Here is a 23,682-nt window from a genome sequence, read left to right as displayed (position 1 = left end):
GATGCCCCGTGACCTGTGTCTTTAAAGCAGAGATCGTCTCACGTACTCCTGCATGTCCGCAAACCAAGCACAGTTCTTGGCATGTGGCGGGGGTATAACGCGTGTTATGTGGAATGGGGCAAGAGAAACACCCGGGATCACCCAGCAAATCGAGTGGAGAGCAGGGACTCCAGCGTACCCTCTCTGAATCCTGAAGTGTTGCTTTCTTTTCCCTAAGCCATGCCTCAGAAATCAATCCCTTCTGTTGCAACTGATGGAGGAATTTGTGTTATAGTGTTTCAGCGAGACAGAAATTCCGCCTGTGCTCCAAAAACTCTTAGAGCCTTTGGGAATAGCGGCCTCCTCCCATGGCTGGCTGTTCTGTGGAGTACAGAGAACTTCTGAGCCCAGGGAGCAGCAGCTCCTGAAAACGTACCCCGGAACTCAGAGCCCGTCCTGGCAGCAGGACCAACAGGCTCGGCACCCAGGCAGGGAGTCCACTGTCCTGGGCCTGACTCGTGCAAAGTGCTGGTGAGTGCTCTGTGAGAAGGCCTGGGAAACAGATGCCTGAGGGGGCAGGCCTTGCCCTTCTCATTTCTGGTGGCTTCATTTCCTTACTGGTTACCTGAAGCCCGAGGAATGTGGATCAGCCAGAAAGACTGTAGGCTGAATGCAGCCACAGTGGAGAGAAGGGCAGGGAGCACCAGCCCCTCTGTCAGACTGGCTAGTTGAGAGGGCTGGGCAAGGATGACACAGGAGGATGGGATAGTGTGGAGGGCCCTGGAACCCACCCTGAGCACGCCCCCACCTGCTCGGTATGGCATCTTCCCCACCCCTCTTCCACTTGACCTAAAACTCCCATCCTTAAATTCCCAGAGCCGTTCTCTCCAGAAGGTCACTGAGAGTTGTTGAGGACTGAACTGAATTGTGTCCCTCCCCCCCCGCCAAATTCATATGCTGAAGTCCTACTCCCTAACGTGATAGTGTTTGAAAACGGGGTCTTTGCGAGGCCAGGAGGCTTAGATAAGCTCACGAGGGTGCAGCAGAGATCTGACAGCATTCGTGTCCTATCAGGAGGGGCCCTTCTCTCTCCACAAACACCCACCAGGGAAAGGCCATGTGAAGACACAGGGAGAAGGGAGCCATTTGTGAACCAGGAAGAGGGCCCTCACCAGAACCCTAACCCTGCTAGACCTTGATCTGGGCCTTCCAGCCTCCAAAACTGCGGGAGAGTAACGATGGGGTTTTAACTGGCCAGCCTGTGGCACTACTGGCCAGCCTGTGGCACTGTGTCCCAGCAGCCCAGGTGGACTACACCGCAGCCTTCCTTTACAGGTAATCTGATCAAGTTGTTTCCTCCAACGAACCTTCATTAAGCTCATGAAGGCAGCAGGGACCAGTCTGTTTTGCTTGCCATCATCTCCCTAGCACACAGTACAGGGCACAGAAATAAAACATATTAATAAAGGAATGAATGTACTGAGCTCTCACTAGGTATTAGGCACCATGCAACGTGCTAGGGAAACAGGAAAAACGAAGACACCATCACTCTCAGGAGACAGTCCAGTCTGGGCGAGGGTGTAAACCAATGATGTGATACGCAAAGTGCTCCCACAGAGGCATGGGATGGGGTGCATCCAACCTGCGGGGGGGCGGGGCAGCACAGATGCGCATGCGCACTCGCATGCCTTAGTCATGCGCGCTCCTTCGGCTTCAGGGTGGGAGCGAGGACGCCCTGACCGAGAAGTGAGAAACGGGTAAAGCAATCTGAGAAATTTTCTCAAAGGGCAGCGTATGTGAAAAGTGCACCCAGGAAGAAGGCACTTGCTGATTCATTGATTAACAAACTTGAGCAAGCCCCAGGGGTGTTAAAAGTTGTGGGAACTTGAGCCATCAGATCGATGAGTGCTACAGAGAGTACTGGGGCGGAGGGGAAGGGGAGGACGAGGGCGCTGGAAAGACAGGCAGCGAGCTGATGGTGAGCGCCTCCAAACTGATGCCAGAGTGATACCTGGAAACACAGAGAAGGCGGGAAGAGAAGCAGAAGACATTTCAGCAGCAGACCAGCGCTCGTTGGTGACTGAAACCAACAAATGAAATCTTCAAAGGGTCTTTAGGGGGAGGTAGAAAGGGAAAGGCTCCAAAAATAGACTAGGCTGGGCACGTTGGTGCAGTCGCTTACAAGTTGGAAAAGCCTTTAATTGATCTGCCCGGCTTTTCTCATTTGAAAAATGGAAACACTACTTCCTGATCCCCTCAAGATGGAGAAAAGAAACACACACACACACACACACACAGTAGGTTCACAACAAAGGCAAGATCTTACCAGCTGTCTCTAATTAAGAAGCTAAAAACAAATAGAGTTCCAAACACCCTGCAGTTTCAAAAAGGCCCTTTGAAAACTTGGAGGAAAGCCAGCTCCCCTCGCAGCATGTGGCACCTCCTCGTTTGGTGATTATCCGCTGCTTCTGGATCTGTCTGCCCCGCTCCTAATCGCCGGGATTCACAGGGGCCAGGAATGCATCCTGTTTGGGGCCCGGGGGTCTACACGGTCCTGGGCTCGTCAGAGGCACTCCTTGAAACTCTGGATAATTAATTGCACAGATGGGCAAAGCAGACATAAACCGTCTTACCCAGAATCACAGGAAAGATCAGCCGCTGAGTATGTTCTAGAACTTTGACCTCACAGTCCATTGACTTCTTGAGACCACATGGTCGCAGACCAAACGGAACAAAGACTCTGATCTCATCCGGGGACAGTCGCATTCTTCTCCAAATCCCCACCAAATGGGAACTGCCACCCAACACTGAGCAGTCCATGTCACCTTCCTCCCTCTCAGAAGTGGCATCCACACTTTCACAAGGAGAAGCAGACACAACACTCGGAACAACTCTTAAAACACCTTCCTGCAATGTGGGCTATAAACACAGGAAACGGCAGCTGGCTGAGTTGCCAGTAACGTCTATTTGCCAGGCAGGGTGCTAGAGCTCTGTGTGTGAGTTTAAAGCTGTCATCCAGAAACAAAAATAAACCAGTAAAGCAGAAATTGAGGCACCCTGACTGTAGGCCTAATGGAAAGGGCTTTAGAGTCAGAAACGCTAGGGTTAGAAACCCAGTTCTGCCCCTTATTCATGAGGCGTGTTAAATCACCTTTTGAGCCCCCATTTGCTCATTTGCAAATGGGTCTATTAATACTAACTGCATGGGTTTTCAGTGAAGAGTAACTAGTGTGTGTAAGGTGCTGAGGCTAGTGACTGGCACAAAAAAAGATGATTATAAATGGTATTTACTATCCTGCTCCTTGGTATTTCCCCAAAGGAGCTGAACACTTTTTTTTTTTTAAGATTTTATTTATTTATTTGTCAGAGAGAGCACAAGCAGGGGGAGCGGCAGGCAGACAGAGAAGCAGGCTCCCCAATGAGCAAGGAGCGCCATGTGGGACTTGATCCCAAGACCCTGGGATCATGACCTCAGCCAAAGGCAGACACTTCACTGACTGAGCCACCCAGGCGTCCCAGAGCTAAACGCTTATGTCCACACAAAAACCTGGATGTTTAGAGCAGCTTTATTCATAACTGCCAAAACTTGGAAGCAACCAAGGTGTCCTTTATTCGGTGAATGGATAAATCAACTGTGGGCAATCCAGACAATGGAATATTATTCAGTGCTAAGAAGAAATGAGCTACCAAGCCATGAAGACAGGGAGGGACATTCAATGTGCATTATGAAGTAGGAGGAGCCTGTCTGGAACGGCTACGTAGCGTACGGTTCCAACTGTATGACACATTGGGAAAGGTAACACTATGCAATTGTTGCAGGAGGAGGAAATGCCAGGGTTTGGTGCGGGGGGGCAGATCGGGGGTGATGAATAGGCAATAGGTAGAACACAGAGGCTTTTTAGGGCAATGAAAATACCCTGTATGACACTACAGTGGCGGATACGTGTCATTATACATTTGTCCAGACTCCTAAAATGTATAACACTTTGGGTGATTGTCATATGTCAGTACAGATTCTTCAGTTGTGACAAAGGTACCACTCTGGCAAAACATGTTGACGGTGGGAGAGGCTGGGGCACGTGTGGGGCAGGGGTATATGGGAAATCTCTATATTTTGCTATGAACCTAAAACACCTCTAAAAAATAGTCTTAAAAAATGGCATTTCTCTCCAACACCCTGGAGGACCTCATATAAACGCACCTGACAATATCCAGATCTTTGGAAGAAGCACGGGCCCCCAAGCAGAGTTATTTGCTCGCTCCTGTGCCAATCCGTAGCACCATCTACATCTCTCTGTTTCTGGGGACGTGGCAGAGTGCAATGCACTTATCTGATCACTTTTCCATCCTCACTATTAGACTGGGAGCACCAAGGCACCAGGGGCCATTCCTTATGCATCGTTTTGTCTTTTGATTCTAGCAGCGAGCAAGCCCGATAATTGCGTGTTGAAACAAACAAACAAACAAACAAACCACCCCGTGAACAGGAAACTGGTACTAGGAGGAGAAAGAGGCACTCTGGACCCTGGCATACAGCTCTCTGATGGTACTCCCAGTGTTCTGGCAGGAGTCCAGCCATGAGCAGAGAAGGCTAAAAAAACATGGTAGTACTTCCTCCTTCATAGTGATCTTCTTCTTTTAAAGAAGAAAACTCCCTCTGTAGAAAGGCAATTCCAGAGCAAAGAAAACCAAACAAGGAAATAACCTCGGATTCTTCAGCAAGAAGTGTTGCAACATACATTCTCTCTATCATCAGAAACTGCAGTGACAACAGAAAGAACATCAGCCCTTCTGGAATTTTCTATTGCAGGGAGTTCAAGGCTTACTTAAGGCTATTTCTTTTATGGCTGAAAATTCCTGCCTCCTAAGTCTGTTATAAACTCAAAGCCATCCTCCCACCCTTTCTGTCCAACCTACAAGTTCTTTCTCTTCCTATTCTTAGGGGGGCTGTTCTGCCCTGGTTGGGTTACACTGGACTTGTCTATCTCCCCTGCAAGTGACTTACTGCTGCGTCTCTGAACCTCTGCCCACTCCCTCCGTCCCAAAGGGACCACATGCTCCGAGCTGATTACGCATCAGTGAGTATGTGCCCAACGAGTGCTTGAGGCTCACTCCTTCCGAGGCCCTTGTCTGACTCCCTGAGGTCAGCACTACGCATCCCTTCAGCCCTTACGTGTGGACAATGCATTCCTAACCAACCCTGGTGGGGCTTCTCCGAAAGGGATGCCTGGGAAGGCGATATTCAAAGAATCCAGAGACTTGGCACGAAGACATTTTAAAGACAGCAGGCTTGGAGGTCAGGTCCACCCCCCACCTGCTTTTCCTACTTCTTGGCTCTTCAATATCTCGGGAGTCAGTAAGCTCTCGCTGTGGGCTATCTGTATGCTCATGGTCCTGGGACTGCCTATGTACCCTTCAATAGCTTCGGGTGCATTTCACTTCTGTAGGCTTCTTTTTTTTCCCCCATATTTTGTTTTATTTTTATTCCTTTTTTTTCTTTTTTTTTTTTTTTTAGTTTCAGAGGTAGAGTTTAGTGATTCATTGGTTGTATATAACACCCAGTGCTCATTCCATCAAGTGCCCTCCTTAATGCCCATCCCCTACCTACCCCATCCCCCCACCTATCCATATTTTAAATAGGGGAAATGATCTGTTTTACTGTCAGAGCTGTGGAATCATGCATATGAAAGCACCTATCCAGAAGCTTCCTCATAAAGGACACCCTCAGATTTCATATCCTTCCCCACAGACCTCAGATCCCAGGCTGGCCGAGTCTAATCCCTGCAGGGACTTCAGATATGTTCTCTAACCTATGCCCTTCTGAGGAGGCGAGAAGGAAGCTCAGCTACAATCAATCGTAAGTGAGCAGAGAAGATTCTAGAGCATGCCTCAGTTGAGCCATTGGTTTCCAAACTGTTTTTCTGGTAAACTGGAATCTGCCCCCACCCCCCGAGCAATGTAGCTACCCAGCGAAGTTCACAAGTTAAGCATCCTCTTTTCTTATGACAGCCCTCTAGATATCAGAGGAGAGAACCTTCCTCCCGCTCTATCTTATCACATGATATCGCAGTCTTCTGCTTGAGTCTATCTCGCCCAAGAGCTTGGGAGCTCCTTGTGGTCAGGGATGGGGTCTTACTCATATTGGTCTCTCTAGCACTCAGCACAAATCCCAAATGCCTGGGATGAAGTCCTTGCTCAGTAAGTTTCTTTCGAATTCACAGGATCTTCTTTCTGCCCTGCCTCCACATCTCCCATACCCCCTTTAAATCTTCTTCTGACTGAACGTATGTAGCCCCACACTACCTGTTTTCCGGGTCAACTCCAAAAACCAGTGGCTAGTTCCCCACAATGGAAAGGAGAAATTAAAAAAGAAATTCAAATGAGACGTGCCCCCTTATCTTCATATCTTTCAGAGCCAGCTGTCTACCAAACAGCAACCTTGTTTACCCAAGGTCCCCTGAGAGTCATTCAATTGGAAAGCCTTCACCAATCACGCAAGACACAGGCCATCTTGCTCAAGTGGTTTCACCGGTGTCCAGCCCCTTTCCCTCCGCTGGCCCACAGGGCTGCCAACCACAGGCCAGAACAAGACAGGCACACTTGCCGCCTCCCTGCCAAGGCCTGATGGATGAAGTGACAGCCGGAGGTCTGTGGCGCCTGAAGCAGCCAGACAGCAAAGGGGTCATGGCTGTCCGTTCAGCCTTACAGTTGAGAGCCTGTGATCTTACATTTGGAGGAAGATAAGAACTTGAAACGTTCTCCTCAATCCTGACGCACGGAGTTGCTGAAGGTCTGGGTGAGGTTTGAGGTCCCTAAAGGCTCCCCTTGATGATCTGCTGGTTTTTCAGACCTACCTAAAGCTGAGTCTCCCGGGGTCCCTGCCCTCACCACCACCATGCTGACGTGTTGGGGATTCTTCCTGATAAAGGAGAGTAGCTCTGAGTACTCGTGAGCCAGGCAGAAGGCAGGGGTGGTGTGGTTCTGCAGACTTCTGTATGGAGAAGAGCCATTCCACACCCCTCAGCCAATTCCCCTCATCTCCCTGCCCCTCCCCAGAATGCTTACCCAATCAACGGAATGCTACTTAAATTATCCCCAGGCCTCAAGTCTTAAAGATGTTGGGAAGAGAACTTACGGACTCGCCAAAGATTTACAATGGCTCATTAACTTATATCCAGAGTCCCTCCTGCGTCCCACACAACCTGTGATTCCGAAGCTCATGATCTGGACCAAAAAACAGCTACCATTTATCGTGCACTGAAGAGTCGGGCTCTGCACGCACTGTTTTGTGTGTATTATCTCATTCAAATGAGTAGCAGGCAAACCACTATCTACTCAGTCCAAAGAGCCCCTCCCGGAGGCCACGGGAACAGGAGCATGCTTCCTGTATCTACTGGGGAGGGATCGATCTGCAACACGGATAGAGGCTGGGAGCCGTGGTTGGCAGGGATGTGGTATTCTCTAAACTCCTGAGTACAATCCTGTGCCTGTCTTCACAAAGTCTGGAGCTGAGATGGGTAGTACACACGACACGTACACGTACTTTCAGAAAGGTGATATATCACTGTAACTGTATACGAAATCAGTAGACAGCCAACCACATTGAAACTATTTGGGCCCAGTAAGAGATTATACCAATGAGATGAAACATATGAGCAACCAATCAGGTTGCCTTCTTTTTTTTTTTTAATTTTTATTTTTTACAATAATTTTTTATTATGTTATGTTAGTCAAGACCCCAGTTCTATGTAATCTAAAGACACCGCGTCATTTCTCTGGACTTCAAGTTTGCTTCCTTCTGCTACTCATCTAACTTTACTAAACACCAGCTACACATCAACACTGTGGGTGCTGGTTAGGAACCCTGACTGAAATCTGACTGCCTGGGGTCTGCCCCTTTCATCTACCACTTACTAGCTGTGTGGTCTTAGGCAACTTAAAAATTTCTATGCCTCAGTTTTCTCATCTGTAAAATGGGGGTGATAACAGTTTCTATGTCATAAGGTTGTTTATGAAGAATAAACAAAATAATGCACGTGTAATGTTTTAAAATACTGCCTGGCACAGAGTAGGCACTCAGCAAAAGTCAGCTATGAATATTCGGTGCTTGGGCTGGAATGGCGAGGGCGACAAGACAACCAGTGAGGAGTTAGGAACAGGAAAGGCAAATGTGGAGAACTGGTAGACCTCTGTTCTGTGCAAAAACATCACGAACTAAGAGGACATGCAGACCGATTGTGTTAGACACACACACGGGCCATGGTAGAACGACGGCCCCCAAAGATACCCTCCTCCTAATCCCCAGAACCTATGAATACGTTCCCCTCCAGGGCAAAAGAGCCTTTGCAGATCTAAGTTCAGCACCCTGAGCTGGAGCCTTGCAGTCGGTAGGGTCTTTCTGAGGGAGATGGTGAGGCAGGAGAGGCAGGGACAGATGGGAGCCAAAGTGGGAGGGGTGCATTCTGTGGATGGAGGAAGGGGCGATGAGCCAAGGAACACAGGTGCACTCTGGAAGCTGGCAAAGTCAAGGAAACAGGCTCCCTCCTTGAGCCTCCAGCAAGAGCACAGCTCTACTGACATCTTGATTTTAGGCCATCCTGCCCATGTTGGACTCTGCTCTGATGTTAAGAGAGCGAAGTTGTGTCGTTTCAAGTCACTCAAGTTTGTGAGACGGCAACAGAAGATTCTACTGCACACGCCTTGGGTCCACACGTGCTGTGTTTCACGAAACCTCTTGTTGTTCACAAAAGCCACTTGCTAACTCATTATGACTCACGTCCCTACTTCCCAAAACGGGTGAAGTGAAAATTTAAGCTTCCAGAAGGAAGTGTTCACTTTGATGTAACTGGCCTGTCAAGGGACTCCTCATGTTCCTCGTTCACAGCATTACCCTCTCTGAAGCAACAGAGCTTGGTTACGGAGGACTAGAAGGGCCCACCAGACGTCGCACAAAACCAGCAGTTCACAGGCTTTCTGGATGAGCCTCGAAGTACCTGCACCCGATCCCTGACAACAAGTAGTATCACTTCACATGTGCATGACTTTCTGTGATTTTTTATTACTTGTGTATACATTGCCTCGTTTTGATTCATCCAACCTATTGAAACACTGGATCAAAGCCACATCCTGAGAAAGTGACAGATCCAGAATTCGAAGCCAGTCTTTTGTCTCTAAAGCCAGTCTTCTGTCCACCATAGCGGAAGGCAACATTTGTTCTCACCCTCCTAGTTGGGTAACTGAGACAACTATAGGTCCCCTTCAACACCGCCCCTACCACGGGTGTGATGCTTCCTCCCCCACCCAGCCCACCCTTCTTCTCAGAGGTGATCACTCCAACTGGCCAGAGACAAGTTAGCTGCCTTTTCCACAGGCTGAGATACAAACGCATGGCAGACAGAAGGAGGGGAGCAAAAGGGAAAGAAAAGGCAGAGAAACTGTGAAAGGGTTCATCAAGATTATAGTCCAGTCCATTGCTCCAGAAAACAGAGCCAAAAAGGCTTGTTAGCAATCCCCTTCTTAGAGGCAGAGCCTGGACTCAGGGAAGTAGCCTGATGTATATAAAAAAGAAACCGTGTTCTGGCCTGGGAGTCAGGAGGCCTAAGGTCTGCTTCTGTCACAGACCAGCTGTTGGTCTTGAAAAAGTCACTTCATTTGTTTGTCTCATTTTACTTCTATGTAAAAAGAGGAAGTTGGACTGGAAAAGCTCCACCAGCAATGCTAGCTAGACATTTCTGAGATTCCACCTCTATGGGTCTCTTCTGTGCAGGAACACTATTTCAACAGAGATACTGGAGTCATCCCAAATCGAGGGCAGGAAGCGTGTATGATCTGCTACACCCTGAAGCAAATCCTATCAACCCTCACAGTGACTCTCGAGCCAGGGGCAAGTAATCTCTATCATGCAGTTAAATACAAGGCACAGTCTAAGATGTGAGTAACAACTAACATTTCTTGAAAGCCTCCATCTACGTACACTTTCTATTATCTAGAGCTTTCACAAAATATTGTGTTCAAGACGTTCATGGGGCACCTGGGTGGCTCAGTCAGTTAAGCTTCTGCCTTTGGCTCAAGTCATGATCCCAGGGTCCTGGGATTGAGCCCCACATCGGGCTCCAACCCCACATTGGGCTCCCTGCTCAGCGGGGAGCCTGGTTCTCTCCCCCTACCTGCTGCTTCCCTTGTTTGTGATCTCTCTGTCAAATAAATAAATATTAAAAAAAAAGACATCATTTTCACACCCTTTGGCAACCCATCACTCACCAATTCACCTAAACTGAAAACCACGTATTATTCTGTCTACATTGTCCATGTCCACCAACTCTCAGAAATTCAAAGCCCACAAACATAAAACCTACCACGTAAAGTACAACTTCCCTTTCTTTGGGGTAAATGTACTTTCTCCAACCTTGATTCGGGTACCCCCCTTTCAAGGTCTTCTGCTTATTTCTTTCCCCCCTCTTCTTTCCTCTAGCATTTCCTTCCAGAGCACCCAATAAAGCCATCATCCTTTCATATTCCATACATCCCCACTCGTCTCCGGGTTGTAGGTGAATACAGGTGGGCCCATGTGTGCAGGACAACTTGCAGTGACTTAGAAGACTGACAAGGCCTTCCCTCAGGGACACGGAGGGTGTTCTGGTCCCTGACCACCAGCCACCTCATGAATCTTGAAGTCCCATAGACAGAGCATAGATCACCAGCATTCCTTGAGGATCTCTTTCTGAGGGAGAAGCAGTGGTGGCAGGAGCTTACTGGAGAAAGGAAATTACAGAAAATGAGCTTAGTGCACGGCAGGCTGAGATCTCAGCCAGGGACCAAAGAGAGGAGGAGCTGAGAAGGTTTCTCAACGCTTTATCCACAGTACGTAGTGCATTGACCGGCATGCAGTAACCACTGGGAAAGATGCGTTGAATAAAGAAAGGAAGGGTCACTCTAGCAAGGATGATCTGGTGATCTCGGCACGGTTTCCAGTGAGGGGAGGTAAGTGCAGATACGGATGGGTGGGGGCTGGGTACTGAGGTATGAATGAGAGAGCACATAAAATCTCTAGCAGTGAGGGAATTCTAAAGGGGAGATGATTCTTACATCAGAGCCTTCAGATCATTCATTGGTCCATTCACAGTCAGAGCTCAGTCAGCTGCCTCAGTTTCAGAAAGAAGGTTCCAGCTGTCTGAGGAAAGAGCTGTCGGAGAGCGGGGCAAGATCCCAGGGTCCTGATCCTCAGGAGTTTGGGGGTGCTGGAGAGGATTATTAGAAACTCTACAGAGAGGCTTTGGAATCTCCATCTGGGAACACCTCACTCACAACCAACGACTTTACTCACTTGGGCATTGCAAAGGGAATGGAATGTTCGTTGACCTCTTTTTCATGAATTCTCTTCTCCCCTGTCTTCTTCCATGACACCTGTCATTTTGTTCTTTTCCTGCCTCTTGAACCATCCCTCTTAGCTTCCTTCACCTTCTTTCTGCTCTTTCCACCAGCTGGTCCCCCACAACACTATCCTTGGGGGTTGGCTTCTTTCCTTTTCTTTTCACTCTGCCTGTTCTTTACACCTACTGCATGCCTTCTGCTACAACCTCCAGGAAACAGTGTGGTCCCAACTAATTTCTCCACCTCACCTCTCACTACCTCTCTGTCTCCTTCCCACCAATCCCAGCGCCCGGGGCGGCTGGCTCTGAAAGTCAAGCTGTTCTCTCTGACTGGAATGCCTCCCCTCCTCTCTGCCCAGAAAAGCTCTACTCATTATTTAAGGTCTGCCTTAATTATCACCTCCTCTGCTTTCCTCAACCGTCTCAAGTTACACTAATTGTTTTTTTCTGTGGTCCCACAGAGGTTTTTTTTCAAGCTTCAACTATAGCAATTATCATATTGTGATATCTCATTTAAGGTTTATATGTCCTTCTCTCTTGAGGAAGGCTGAGCTCTTGGAGGAGAAAGACAACCTTCACATCCCTAACAAGTTCCTGGCATACAGTAGGCACTCAGTAAATGCCCAGTGGAAGAGTGAACGAAATAATGTCAAACCTAAAGTCAGGCCCAACCATGGGCCAGCTCTGTCTTTTGCAGCCAACATGTTCCCTTTTCTTTCAAAGCTCGATGGTAACAGAGGGGGAGAAGGTGGGAGAGTGATGAGCAGACTGAGTCAAGAGACCCAAGTTTAGATTAAAATCTGCTTCTATCTTCCCTTGTGGTGTCATACGAAATCATTCAAATGGTCTACTGATCTTCCCAAGCTCCCACCTTGCAAACGGAAGGGTCCTGCTGCCATCTTGTCCACACCTTGAATTTCCTTCAGGGCTCCCTGTCTGGTTATAGCAGCCTCCTCACCTCCTCACCTACGTCCTGCATCTATCTCTGGCAGCACACTGATCACATTTTATCATAATTTTCTGTCTTCACTAGATTGCCAGTTCCCGAGGGCAGAGATGTTCTGTACTCTCCTCTAAATATATGAAGTATATACATGTATATATAAATATATGCATATAGAGAGAGTATATATATGTATAATATATAGAGTATATATATGTATATATAAATATATGTATATAGAGAGAGTATATATGTATATATAAATATATGTATATATGTATAGAGTAGATATGTATATATAAATATATGTATATAGAGTATCTATGTATATATAGCATATATGTATACATATTACATGTATATATACATATAATATACATACATACATATACATATAATGATGCTCTGTACTCCTTATAACTCCTGTTAGAATAGGTTAATCATTGTTGCCCATAAATACATGGTGACGTATATACACATAAAAAAATATTGGCATTACCAAGGAAACGTTTGATGGAGATAACGCACATGCAGTACTGGTTGTTGTTTTTTTAAATCTTGTTAGGACTTCTTCACTATTTTCATATTGCTTTTTTTTCTTTTTGTTCCTCTAATTGCATAATTTCAAATAACTTCTCTTTGAGTTCCCTCACTTTCTTTTGTTTATCCAGTTTGCTGTTGAAGCTCTTTATTGAATTTTCAGCTCAGTAATTGTATTCTTCAGCCACAGGATTTCTCTTTGGTTCTAGTTGACACACAATGTCATATTGGTTTCAGGTGTACAACAGAGTAATTCGGCAAGACTCTACGGAATGCCGCGCCCACCACAGTGTGGCTACCATCAGTCACATACAACACTACTAGGTATGGTACCATTGACCAAATTCCCTACGTTGTGCCTTTTATCCCGGTGGCTTACTCATTCCTTACCTGGGGGGCTGTACCTCCCGCTCCCCTCCACCTGTTTTGCCCATCCCCCCACCTTTGGCAACCATCAGTTTTGTTCTCTGTGTTGATGGGCCTGTTTCTGCTTTTTGTTTGTTTGTTTATTCACTTGTTCTGTTTTTTAGATCCTACATATACGTAAAACCATATGGTGTTTGTCTGGGGCTTTTTTTTTTCTCTCCTTGTCTTGTTCTTCAGATTTCATTTGTCAGGATACGTCAGAAGAGGCCCCAAAGAGAAAAAAATCACAACGTGAAGTGGCTGCAGACTTTGGACAAAGTACTTGGTATCTCTGGAGGTGATCTAGGGATGACCCTCTCTCTTCCCTGCTTCACAGGGTGAAGCCTAATAAGGCTTGAGGGAGAAGAGACCAGAAAAGAAAGGGAGGGGAAGAGAGAGGAAGGGAGGCGAGGAGGGATGGGGGGGCGAAGGGAAGCTCGGGGAAGAGAAGCCAAATGCACAGTGATTGAACTAGTTCTCCAGGGTGGGTGAAATCTGCTTAGGCAGAAAGCAGACAAATGCTGGGTCCACAGTCAATTCAAGGACAGGCTGGTGAAGGGATGATGCTGCTTCAGAGCTCTAGCAGCTCTATGCTGTTCTGAGTGTGTGTCTGTGTTTAAATAAGACCGTACACAAAGGCAGCTATCGAGGCAGATTTCGTCCTCCCCACTCCGTCCCGAGATCAGGGAAGAAGCATGGAGAGAGTGAATGCTCATGGTCAGTACTTTTGAATGGGGCACAGTCAACCCGGAAGCAGGATTCTAAACAAATCTGCTACCTGCCTCACAGAGAAGGCTGATCCAGCAACACCTGAAAAGAAATCTGAAGTGTTCCGCTGCCTCTGGCCATCTGTGCTGTCAGCTTCCTCTTGGCATTTTCCAGACTGCTGTGAGCTGCTCTCTGCTGGTGTTTCTTCCAGCTTCCCAGTGTGTATGGCAGCAGCCCTAGTCCTGGTGGAGTTCATTGCCACTGTGGCTTTATGTACGAGAATGTTCATGCTTCCACTGGGGCAATGGAACACAATGTGAATTGTTACACAAACAGCTGGTGACTTCCAGAAGGGAAGGTACCCCTTTAATTAAAAAGGTGCCCATGAGCCATTTATTTCCCCCAGAGGTGGGGCTCAAGGCACTAACCTCCTCTTTCATTTAACCAGCCCTTTGGCTGTTTTATGCAAGAAAGCACATTATGTACCAATTTGAAAATTATACTATTGTATACTACTTAAATGACTCTGCCCCCCTCCCCATCGTAATTGGCTGCTATCATTCTTTCTTTCTGTTTATTTACTCTCTAGAACATCAATAGTCTTGAGGAGTTTTCTTCAGAAGGAGAAGAGAAGAATTTAACAGTAAAGCACTGGGGAAAATAAAACAAAAACAGAAATACGAAACACAGTGAAAACATCCTGTGCTGTCCAAAACCACGTGTCTGTGTCACCCTCGAGTCCCCAGAACTCCTGAGGTGTGGTTGACTTCAACCCCATTTATAGTTGGGAAGACTGAGGCCCAGGAATAGACAAAGATGGGTGGGAGGCCAGCCAATAAGCAAGAGCAGAGCAAGAACCCAAAGCCAGAGTCTGAAAGAAAGGTCAACTGAGTTTGCTTTCCATTACCACTGGGCTACCACTGGGGTGTGAGCTGAGTGCAGAAGCTTCCCACTATCTGTAAAGTGTTGTTCACCCAGGCCTAGAAAAGGCACACCTGCTCCTCCGAGGGTCACTGTGAAGGATGTGCAGCCAGCTAGAGACAGTGCCAAGCTGCCTCCGACAGCTGGCTTCAGAGTGCCACGTGGTGAAACTTGGCATTCATCTTTTCCGCCTGAGAACTGCACAGAATTTAGGAGGCTACCATGCACCTTGTCAGAGCTCAGACAATTTCTGGATGTTCATCTAAGGCATTCCCCAGAGGCCTCCTCCCCATAAACGCTAGGTGCAAGGAACATACCAGCAAAGTCACCAGGAAAATGGGGATGTCAGCGAGAGGCACCAACGAGAAAAGAGATCGCCTATCACATGACCCTGAGCCCCTGACAGAAGGTCTGGAGGGCTGAGGTCCCTGTTCCATCTATCCATCCGTCCATCCTCCAGGGACATTCTCCCAGAAGCTTCCTGCTGACATCCCAGTGGCCCCTGGGAAAATCAGAAAAATCCTCCAGTGAAGAAGACAAGAGCTGTCGGCCCTGATGGGGACCGCAAGCATCCTTCGCTCCTGCAGGGACTGTCCCATCCAGAGCAGAGAGCTGTTCTTAAGTGAGATTTTCTCCCTCTCTCTGGCTCCCTCCAGGGCTGGATGGAGTCTGATTCCATTTGAGACTAATCAGAAGACAACCATCTGGCCCTCAACCATCGTGTACAGCCCCAAGCCCGGGCCATTTATTATCAGCCGCAGCTTGGGCGGCGCTGGCTCTGCTCCGGGTCTGCTTCAGCCTAGCTGCCTTCGGGGCACTCTGCAGACGGAGGGGCCGGGAACCAGGACCCCAGCCCGGGGGAAGGCACGGCCTCTGCCTCTTACTCACTGCTCCGTGCCAGGGCGCCGGGAGGAGCGGGGAGGTGAACGGTGGAGGCACCAGGAGGCGGCCACACAGGGGCCGAACAGAATGACATCACCACTGCAGCAGCGGGACCGTCCCCGTCTTTGCCGGGGGCTCCCCGACTCCGTGGCTGTCTGCAGGGAACAGCCCCGTCGGCCTTTACAACGGTCCTTCCAGGTAAGTACGGCTATTAGCAACACTGTACAGGCCACGAAGTGGAAATGTGGCACTTCCAGCAACTTGCCCCCAGTGTCCTGGCTGTCGGACCCGGCACAGGCTGGACTTCTGAGTCTCGGGCAGATGATGCTGGGGTCTCTTCTGTGCCCTGCTGCCCAAGTGGAGGGACACCCTGTCACTCACACACACACACACACACGCACACACACACGGACACACAAGCATCAGAACCCTGCTGGGACGGAGCTGACGCTGGCACCTCCACCACCCCCGTCACTGGCTGGAGGAGAGCTGGCGGGAGACACGGATCCCCAGGTCTGTGCGTGGTTTCTCTGAAAAGCCAAGCCTTTAGCTCTGAGAACTAACGACTGCGCCCTCAGTGAAAAGCAGCCGGAGTTTGGGGCCGCTGAGGGCAGGGGGCCAGGTGGCGACAAAAACCACAGGACAGAGTCACAAAGCACCATGCTCTTCACTCTCTGGACCACTTACACTTCAGAACCTTTGTTTTCTCATGAGACTCTCAAGGGCTGACACTTGGTAGTGATCATGCATATAAATCTGCTTTGTCGTCTCTAAAGGGGTCTAAAAACCCAAGGTACTCTTACCAGGGCGCAGTGGAATTTCCACAGAAGCTCTGGGCAAGCGGTTCTAATTGCATACCAGTCGATTCAAACACATCGAGCTCTACTAGCCATAAAAGGAGGTGAACTACTGATTCATGCAACATCATGGAAGCTTCTCCAAAATACTATGCTGAAGGGAGGAAGGGAAGCAGGCACGAGAGCATGCCCTGGATGATTCCACTTACGCGCAGATCTAGAAAATGCAAGCTAATCTGTAGTGACAGAAGCAGACTGGTTCCCCAGGGAGAGGGTGGAAAGGGGCACAAAGTAACTTTTAGGGGTGGCAGGCAAGTGCTGGGTCTTGTGGTGGTGATGTCACGGGTGCACGCATTTGGCAAAACTGATCAATCTGTAAATAGACTTAGTTTCAGGTACATAAATGATACCTCAATAACGTTAAAAATAAAAATGTATGTCAAAGTCTTTCCTTTTTGAACCAGGGCCTCCGTGCAGCCTGAGAAGGTCCCTGGACTTGCAGTTTTGGCTCAAGGCTCTCATGGTGACTGGGCCCCGTGCACGTCGAGTTCCCGAGCTCCTCCATGCCTCTTCATCTTTTTTTTTTTTTTTAATCTTATTTATTTGACAGAGAGACAGCCAGCGAGAGAGGGAACACAAGCAGGGGGAGTGGGAGAGGAAGAAGCAGGTTCCCAGGGGAGCAGGGAGCCCCATGCGGGGCTCGATCCCAGGACTCTGGGATCACGCACGCCCTGGGCCGAAGGCAGACGCTTAAGGACTGAGCCACCCAGGCGCCCCGCCTTTTTATCTTTAAAACGAGGCTTTCATCCTGCGCTTTACCTCCCGGGGCTGCCGTGCCAATCACAAGGGCTATTCAGTGCATGTGAGAGCAATTTTCCAACTGCAGAATAACAGACAAACGTGGAGGACCCTTGTGGGGGTCCGAGTCCTTTGCCCTGCCCACCTAGAAGATCCCTTCAGCTCTAGGTGGCCCACCGTTTGCCTCCTCTCTCTACCCAAGCCCCCCAGGGAAAGCAGCTACAGCCCCCACCCAGAATCCGCCACAACTCAGAGATGCTGAGTTGACCAAGTACTTTCAGAGGATCCCATGTCAAGCACCAGGGAAGCTGGAGAAGGCCAGAGAAACTGGAGATTTTAATTCCTGGGCTGTGCAAGGTGCCTCTCAATTCCATGCGCAGCCAGTCTGAAGGCGTTTTATCTTTGAGCAGCGAGGCATAGCTAATGCAGCTTACTGTCCAAAGCGAAGTCAAAGGTGCTTATCCCAGCTCTTTCCTTCTTCCACTGCCCTGCTCTCTAACTAGGTAGGCATTGTTCAAATATTCTCCATAGGAAAAAAAGGACAACCTAGTAACACAGGTAAACCTTTGCTGGAGAGTTCAACCAGCAACCATCTCACCTCCAGTTCTTCTAATCGACCCAATAAAATCATAATCCTAACTGTCCCGTGTCCACGTTATATTTTTAATCATTCTAAGTCCTTTCCTGCCCGTGACTCATTTTGTCTTCACAAAGCCTCGTGAGCAACACGGGACAGGTGTTGCTGGGTGGAGAAGCTGACCAGGAATCCTGAGGAAAACGGAAGACCTAAAAGCTGCCTCGGTCAGAAGCTGGGCCAGACCTTGGGCCGTGGAGTCCCTGCCACCGTGTTCTTCTGCATGACTGTGTCTCTCTGTCATTGACAAACATTAAAGCCATTTGCTAGAGACAGAGTTCTAGCCACAGGCAGCCTCAAACAAACCCAACCAAAACAAAATTAAAGGTCAGATGCACATCAGCAAAGCCTCCTCAGATTCCATGATGAGGTGATGCCCCCACCGTTGGCCTCAAGCTGCAGAAGAGATAAGAGATAAGAGCCTCCCTCCCCCGTAAACCACATCAGCCAGTAGGGGCTGGTATGAAATCAAGGAGCAAAGCAACAGTTCCCGGCCTGCCTTCTCTCCCGCCCCCCCGCCCCCCGCATCCCCTTCCCCAGGCCTTTGCTCAGCACGCTGTTCCTTTGCCTTCCTACCAACCTCGCTCTGGTCTTGACCAAGCCGGACTTTTATTTTTAGAACTTTTGGAACAGGAAGTGTTAGAAGAACTAATAGGTATGGGGGGAAAAAAAAAAAAAAAGGAACGGATAGGCCATTTGGCCCCTTGAAGGTTTCCTTTCTGAGGCCTCCCTAACACCTCCTTACCTGGTGCTGACACACACATACCCCCCCGCCCCCCGCAACACACCGGAAAAATTGCTACTTCTCAACCCTCCATATGGCAGGACCTCTTATAGCAGTGTTTGTGGACCAAAGGTAATAGGGTGGGATGGAAAAACCTAGCACCGCTTTGCAGGAGTGATGAGCTAGAAGGAACATATCCTGAGGTCACCCAGCTGGCTCTGCACTCCTCTCCCTTAGCTCTATCAAGCAATTAATAAGCGTGCACTAATTAATCCTGTTCCCCTCAGAGCGAGCCAGTGAGGCCTTGAGGGGTTAGGTGACTTATCCAAGACCACAGGCACAGCACAGGCTGGAATGGGACCTGGGCCTTGCTGGCCTGGGCTCTGTGTCGGCCCACCCAGAGCCCCGTGGAAGGTCTCTTCCGGCTGCTGCATGACACCAGACCCAGTTACATCCAAAGGGAAACCAGAGCTGGAGGCCTTGTACCACCAGTCTCTCCAAAGGGCCGTGTTCCAGACATTGCTCTCATCCCTTCTTCAGGCAGGCATCCCAGCCACATCTCCCAGAACCCAGGAAACCATCACCGCTCCCTCCTGCTAAGCCCGATGCCCTGGCTCTCTGTCTTCTCAACTTGGCAGCCCAGGGAGAGTAGAACTAGAGCAGCTGACAGCCAAGGGCTCTGCCTCCTCCCAAGCAGGGAATTTGATGGAGACAGAACAGCAAAGCCAACTTCCCTCCTGCCCAGACTGTTCCATTAGGACCCACCCATTCGGACACCCTTTCAGTAAAGAGACACAGTGCTAGTCATAATACTAGTAGCTGTGATAGGCTGAATAATGGCTCCCCAAAAGCTCTCCAAGTCCTAATCCCTGGAACCGTGAACATTACCTCATGGTAAAAATCAAAGAAAGAAGGGGGGGCAAAAAAGATTTTGCAGATGTGCTAAAGGATCCTGAGATGGGAAGGCTCTCCTGAATGATCTGGACAGGCCCTAAGAGCAATCGCTAGTGTGTTTACAGGAAAGAGGCAGAGGGAGATGTGACACAGACAGCAAGGCAACGTGAGGTGCATTCGGAGCCCCGAGTGATGCAGCCACAAGCCAAACGATGCCAGCAGACACAAAGACGTGGAGGAGGCAAGGAATGGTTCTCCCCTGGAGTCCTCCAGAGAGAGCACAGCCCTGCCGACATCTCCATCTCAGCCCAGTGACACTGATTTAGGGCTTCCCGCCTCCAGAACTAGGAGAAAATAAATTTCTGTTGTTTTAAGCCAGAGAGTTGGTGGTCATTTGTTTGAGCGGCCACAGAAACTAACAGAGTAGCTAACACGTAATAATCATCCACGATGCGCCACGCATTGCACTACGCATTTTACTTGCATTCACTCATTGTGCACGGGCTCTGGATGTGTGGTTAAGCAGACACCCTGGGGGTTTGAATCCCAGCCTCCCTGCTTAGTGGTGTGACTCTGAACAAGTTATGTAACCTTACTCAACCTCTGTTTCCCAATGCATAAAATGGGCATAGCTGCTACCTTTCTCATTGTGTTGCTAGGAGGATGCAATGGTTAATAAAGGTAAAGTGCTTGGAATAGGGGGCACCTGGGTGGCACAGTCGTTAAGCGTCTGCCTTCGGCTCAGAGCGTGATCCCAGAGTTCTGGGATCGAGCCCCACATCAGGCTTCTCCACTAGGAGCCTGCTTCTTCCTCTCCCACTCCCCTGCTTGTTTTCCCTCTCTCGCTGGCTGTCTCTCTCTGTCAAATAAATAAATAAAATCTTTAAAAAAAAAGTGTTTGGAATAGTTTTAATAAGTACTCCATAAATGCCGGCCATTATGAGATCTCAGCGGCTGAACCAGCCAAAATTAGACCATCATCCTAATCTGCTGGGACATGGACAAGGCCTCCAGGACCCAGGGCAGGAAAAAAGGTGCCCCTTTAAAGCAGGTTTGAATAGCGAACATGACAGCCTGAGGAGTTCAGTTAAGTATTTCTTCCCTTAATTGAGCAACTTAGGTCCTTAATGCTGGCCTAGAGGCCAGGCCCTATTGCTAATTCTGCAGCATTGCCCAGCAGACTCCCAGCCCCTACCTCCCCTGCTTAAGGAGAGGTGTGCACATCCATCCGCCAGAATAAGGACATAACTTGCAGCATCCACACCCCACACAGCCCTGCAGAGCCCACCCGGTTTTCTCTGTAATTCTGGCATCGGCATCTGGAGCCCCGTTGCTTGGAAGTCAACCCAAGTCAAAAAGGTCAGTCTATTTCCTGCCTTTCCAAGGCCCACTTTCCTGACTGTCCCAGCGGGCTGGGTGGAAAGATAAAACCAGGGGTGTGCTTTGGTTACAAGGTCACAGCCAAGTTAGTAAAGAATAGAGTAAGCAAGGTTTGCCCAAAGGCGGGGGAAAGGTAACCTAGACTCGCCACCTGAAAAAAGCGGGGAGAACATTTTTTTTTCCATTAACTTGGCCCTTCCTGATAAAGTTTGCCCAACTCTCCCGTTTAGGTGATGTCATTCAAAGAAGCAGCGCCCCCACAGGACCGCAGGCCTTGTGTCCCCACCTAAGAAATCTGCACGGGAGAAATTAGCCAAAGGAGAAGGCCAGCCTTGGCTTCCTCCTAGAAAGGGTTCCAGCCCCACGGTCTCGGCTGACCAGCTTAAGACGACTCCTGCTGCCACTGCCTTGTGCAGGCGGCCAGGCCTCTTCCCAGCGGGCTGCAGGGACGGCCACCTGCGCTCTCTCGCCCTTCCCACCCCACCCTCCAAGGGTTAGAAGGATGAGGGAGGACAGCTCCCCTCCTTACTCTCAGGCACCCACAGATTTCCGCGCTGCCGTCACCACTGACGAGAACCCAGGTCCCCAGGAGGAATCGCTTCTCCTTCTCATTCCACCCTCCCTATCAATGAACACGCAGCAACACCCACGCTCCCGCTCCTCCTACTCCGGAGGGAGGCCGAACCGGAGAGCGACATCCGGAGCTGGAAGCCGCTGCAGTGAGAGCGCCGGCCCCTCCGCCCCGAGGTCCCTTGCCCTTTCCCAGCCATCGGAGGATCCTAAGCCAGCTCTGCGTTCCGGATCCAGACGGTGCCCGAATCCTCGGCGGAGCCCCGCCTCCCCGGGGGCCGGGAGCTGGAGACCTCGGGGAGCCCGCGAGACACCGGCACAGCCCCACCACGGGGGCCGGCCGCGGGGCACGGTACCTGGGAGCCCACGCCGGCGCCCTCGCCCCGAGGCGCGGCTTCCTGCCCCGGCAGGTGGTGGGCAGCGGGGAGCGCGCCGCCCGTCCAGCAGGCGCGGGGAGGCGAGCCGGAGCGAAGCCGAGGGCCGGCCGCGTGGGGCGCGAGGGGCGCGAGGGGCGCGAGCCCCGCCACTTACGCGCGGGCTCTGGGGAAGCCCATGGAGAGCAGCACGTCCAGCGCCGATCCATGCTTGATGGTGCCCGGGCGCTGCTGGCGGCTCCTCCGCGGGGTGACTTTGCTGTACAGCTCCTCTCTCGCAGCCATGCCGAGAGGGCCGGGGTGGCCGTACTGAGCCATGGCTCAGCGGCCAGCCATCGCCGGGGAAAGCGCCCGAGCCCGAGCGTCCGGGAGGGAGCAGGGGAGGGGGCGCGGGGACCGGGCGCCTGGCGGGAGGCGGCGGCGGCGGCAGCGGCGGAGGCGGCGCTCGGAGCTTCCCCAGAGTCGAGACTGACGCTTCCTGGTGAGGCCACCGGAGCCAGAGCGGCCCGCGGGCTGCTTGGGCCGGACCAGCCGTCAGCTGCTCGGGCCCCCGGGTGCCCCCAGCGCGGCGCCGGCAGCAGCCCTCTCTCCTCCGCCCCCTTCCTTCTCCGCTCCTAGCGGTCCGGGAATTTGCAATGAGTAATTTTTGAATGGATCAAAAAGGAAAAGGAGCCTTGTGGGCCGCCCCTGCCTTGCCAGTACCGGGGCCCCGCCCCTCTCTTAAAGCGACAGCGCGGCCCGAGCCTGCTCGGGGCCGGGCACAGGCTGTAGCGTCCGCGTGCTGCTGGGCGGAGGGCTCGAACGAACCGCGGCTGGGCTGCCTGTGTGCTTGGGTTCCGGGGAGCTGCTCCCAGCGCCTCACTCTTCTCCACCGCTTGCTCATAGAGCCAGCTGGGCCTCCAGACGCCAGACCAACCCGTGTCAAGTTTAATGTGGTTCATGTGGTTCTAGATGGGTTAATAATGGAAATTGGGCGAACTGAGGGATGACAGTAATGAACCAGAAGGCCAAGCCCTGTAGGCCCAGATAAAAGGTTTTGCTTCCTAAAGACCCCCCGCAGAATCCGGGGGATTGTTATGGCCAGTGGAGACCAAGCTCCCATCAGGTGGCCAGGGGGCCACACCGAAGACCTACCAGGCTCTCCAGAACTGAGATAGTAACTTCATGACAAAGATAGGGCTCTCAGGCTTGGGAGGGGAGAGGCGTGGAGGGAGAGGGCAGGGTGGAAAAAAGAAGAGAAAGGGGAAGATGGAAGGTGGAAGGAGGAGGACAGGGAAAGTGGGAAGTGGAAGGAGGGTGGAGGGAGAAGGAACAGAGAACACTTTCTAATTATAAAAGGTGTTCAAAATGGGGTGGGTTCGTTTTCATTAGGGAACGAGCACCTTGTCAATGAAAGGATTCAAGGAAAGACTAGATCATCTTTGCTCAGTCAGTGGTGACGTATAAGTGAATTTGCATCATAGGCTGGATAAACTACTCCCACCTCAAAGAAGGTGGGAGTCTTAACCACACTCACCTCCACCCCATACACCACACCATGACCTTGGTTTGGAGATGTTAGCGGTCTTTCATTTGGAGACAAACTTGTCCTCAGTCAAAGGCAAGGGACCCACTTGGTTTAATGGAAAAGAGAAAGAGTAAACCCTAGCTGCTCTTTTTCAGATGATAATGATAATAGTAATAATACCTAACATGTATCGGACTCTCCTGTCCATCATTGTGCTATGCGTAGTAAATGAATTGACTCATGGAGTGTTTAAGACC

At 50.3% G+C, this 23,682-nt stretch overlaps 1 protein-coding gene across 4 annotated transcripts in view; it reads right to left on the bottom strand.

Moving 5' to 3' along the window:
- The window catches only part of UBASH3B (ubiquitin associated and SH3 domain containing B), a 139,291-nt gene extending 116,609 nt beyond the window's left edge, over positions 1 to 22,682 (bottom strand). The window contains exon 1 of one of the 4 annotated variants that reach the window (XM_034665996.1): positions 22,076 to 22,682. In XM_034665996.1, the coding sequence (XP_034521887.1) occupies positions 22,076 to 22,127 (52 nt within the window). In that variant the 5' untranslated portion in view covers positions 22,128 to 22,682. Of the gene's footprint in view, positions 1 to 2,612; positions 3,330 to 22,075 lie in introns of those variants that run through there. The other 3 variants (XM_034665994.1, XM_034665993.1, XM_034665992.1) reach the window with 3 other exon arrangements.
- Positions 22,683 to 23,682: the final 1,000 nt, after the last annotated feature.

The sequence above is a fragment of the Ailuropoda melanoleuca genome, chromosome 8, assembly GCF_002007445.2.
Source record: "Ailuropoda melanoleuca isolate Jingjing chromosome 8, ASM200744v2, whole genome shotgun sequence".
Classification (NCBI taxonomy): Eukaryota; Metazoa; Chordata; class Mammalia; order Carnivora; family Ursidae; genus Ailuropoda; species Ailuropoda melanoleuca.
The sequence above is the reverse complement of the archived record's forward strand: the minus strand, read 5'-3'. Positions and strand labels throughout refer to the sequence as shown.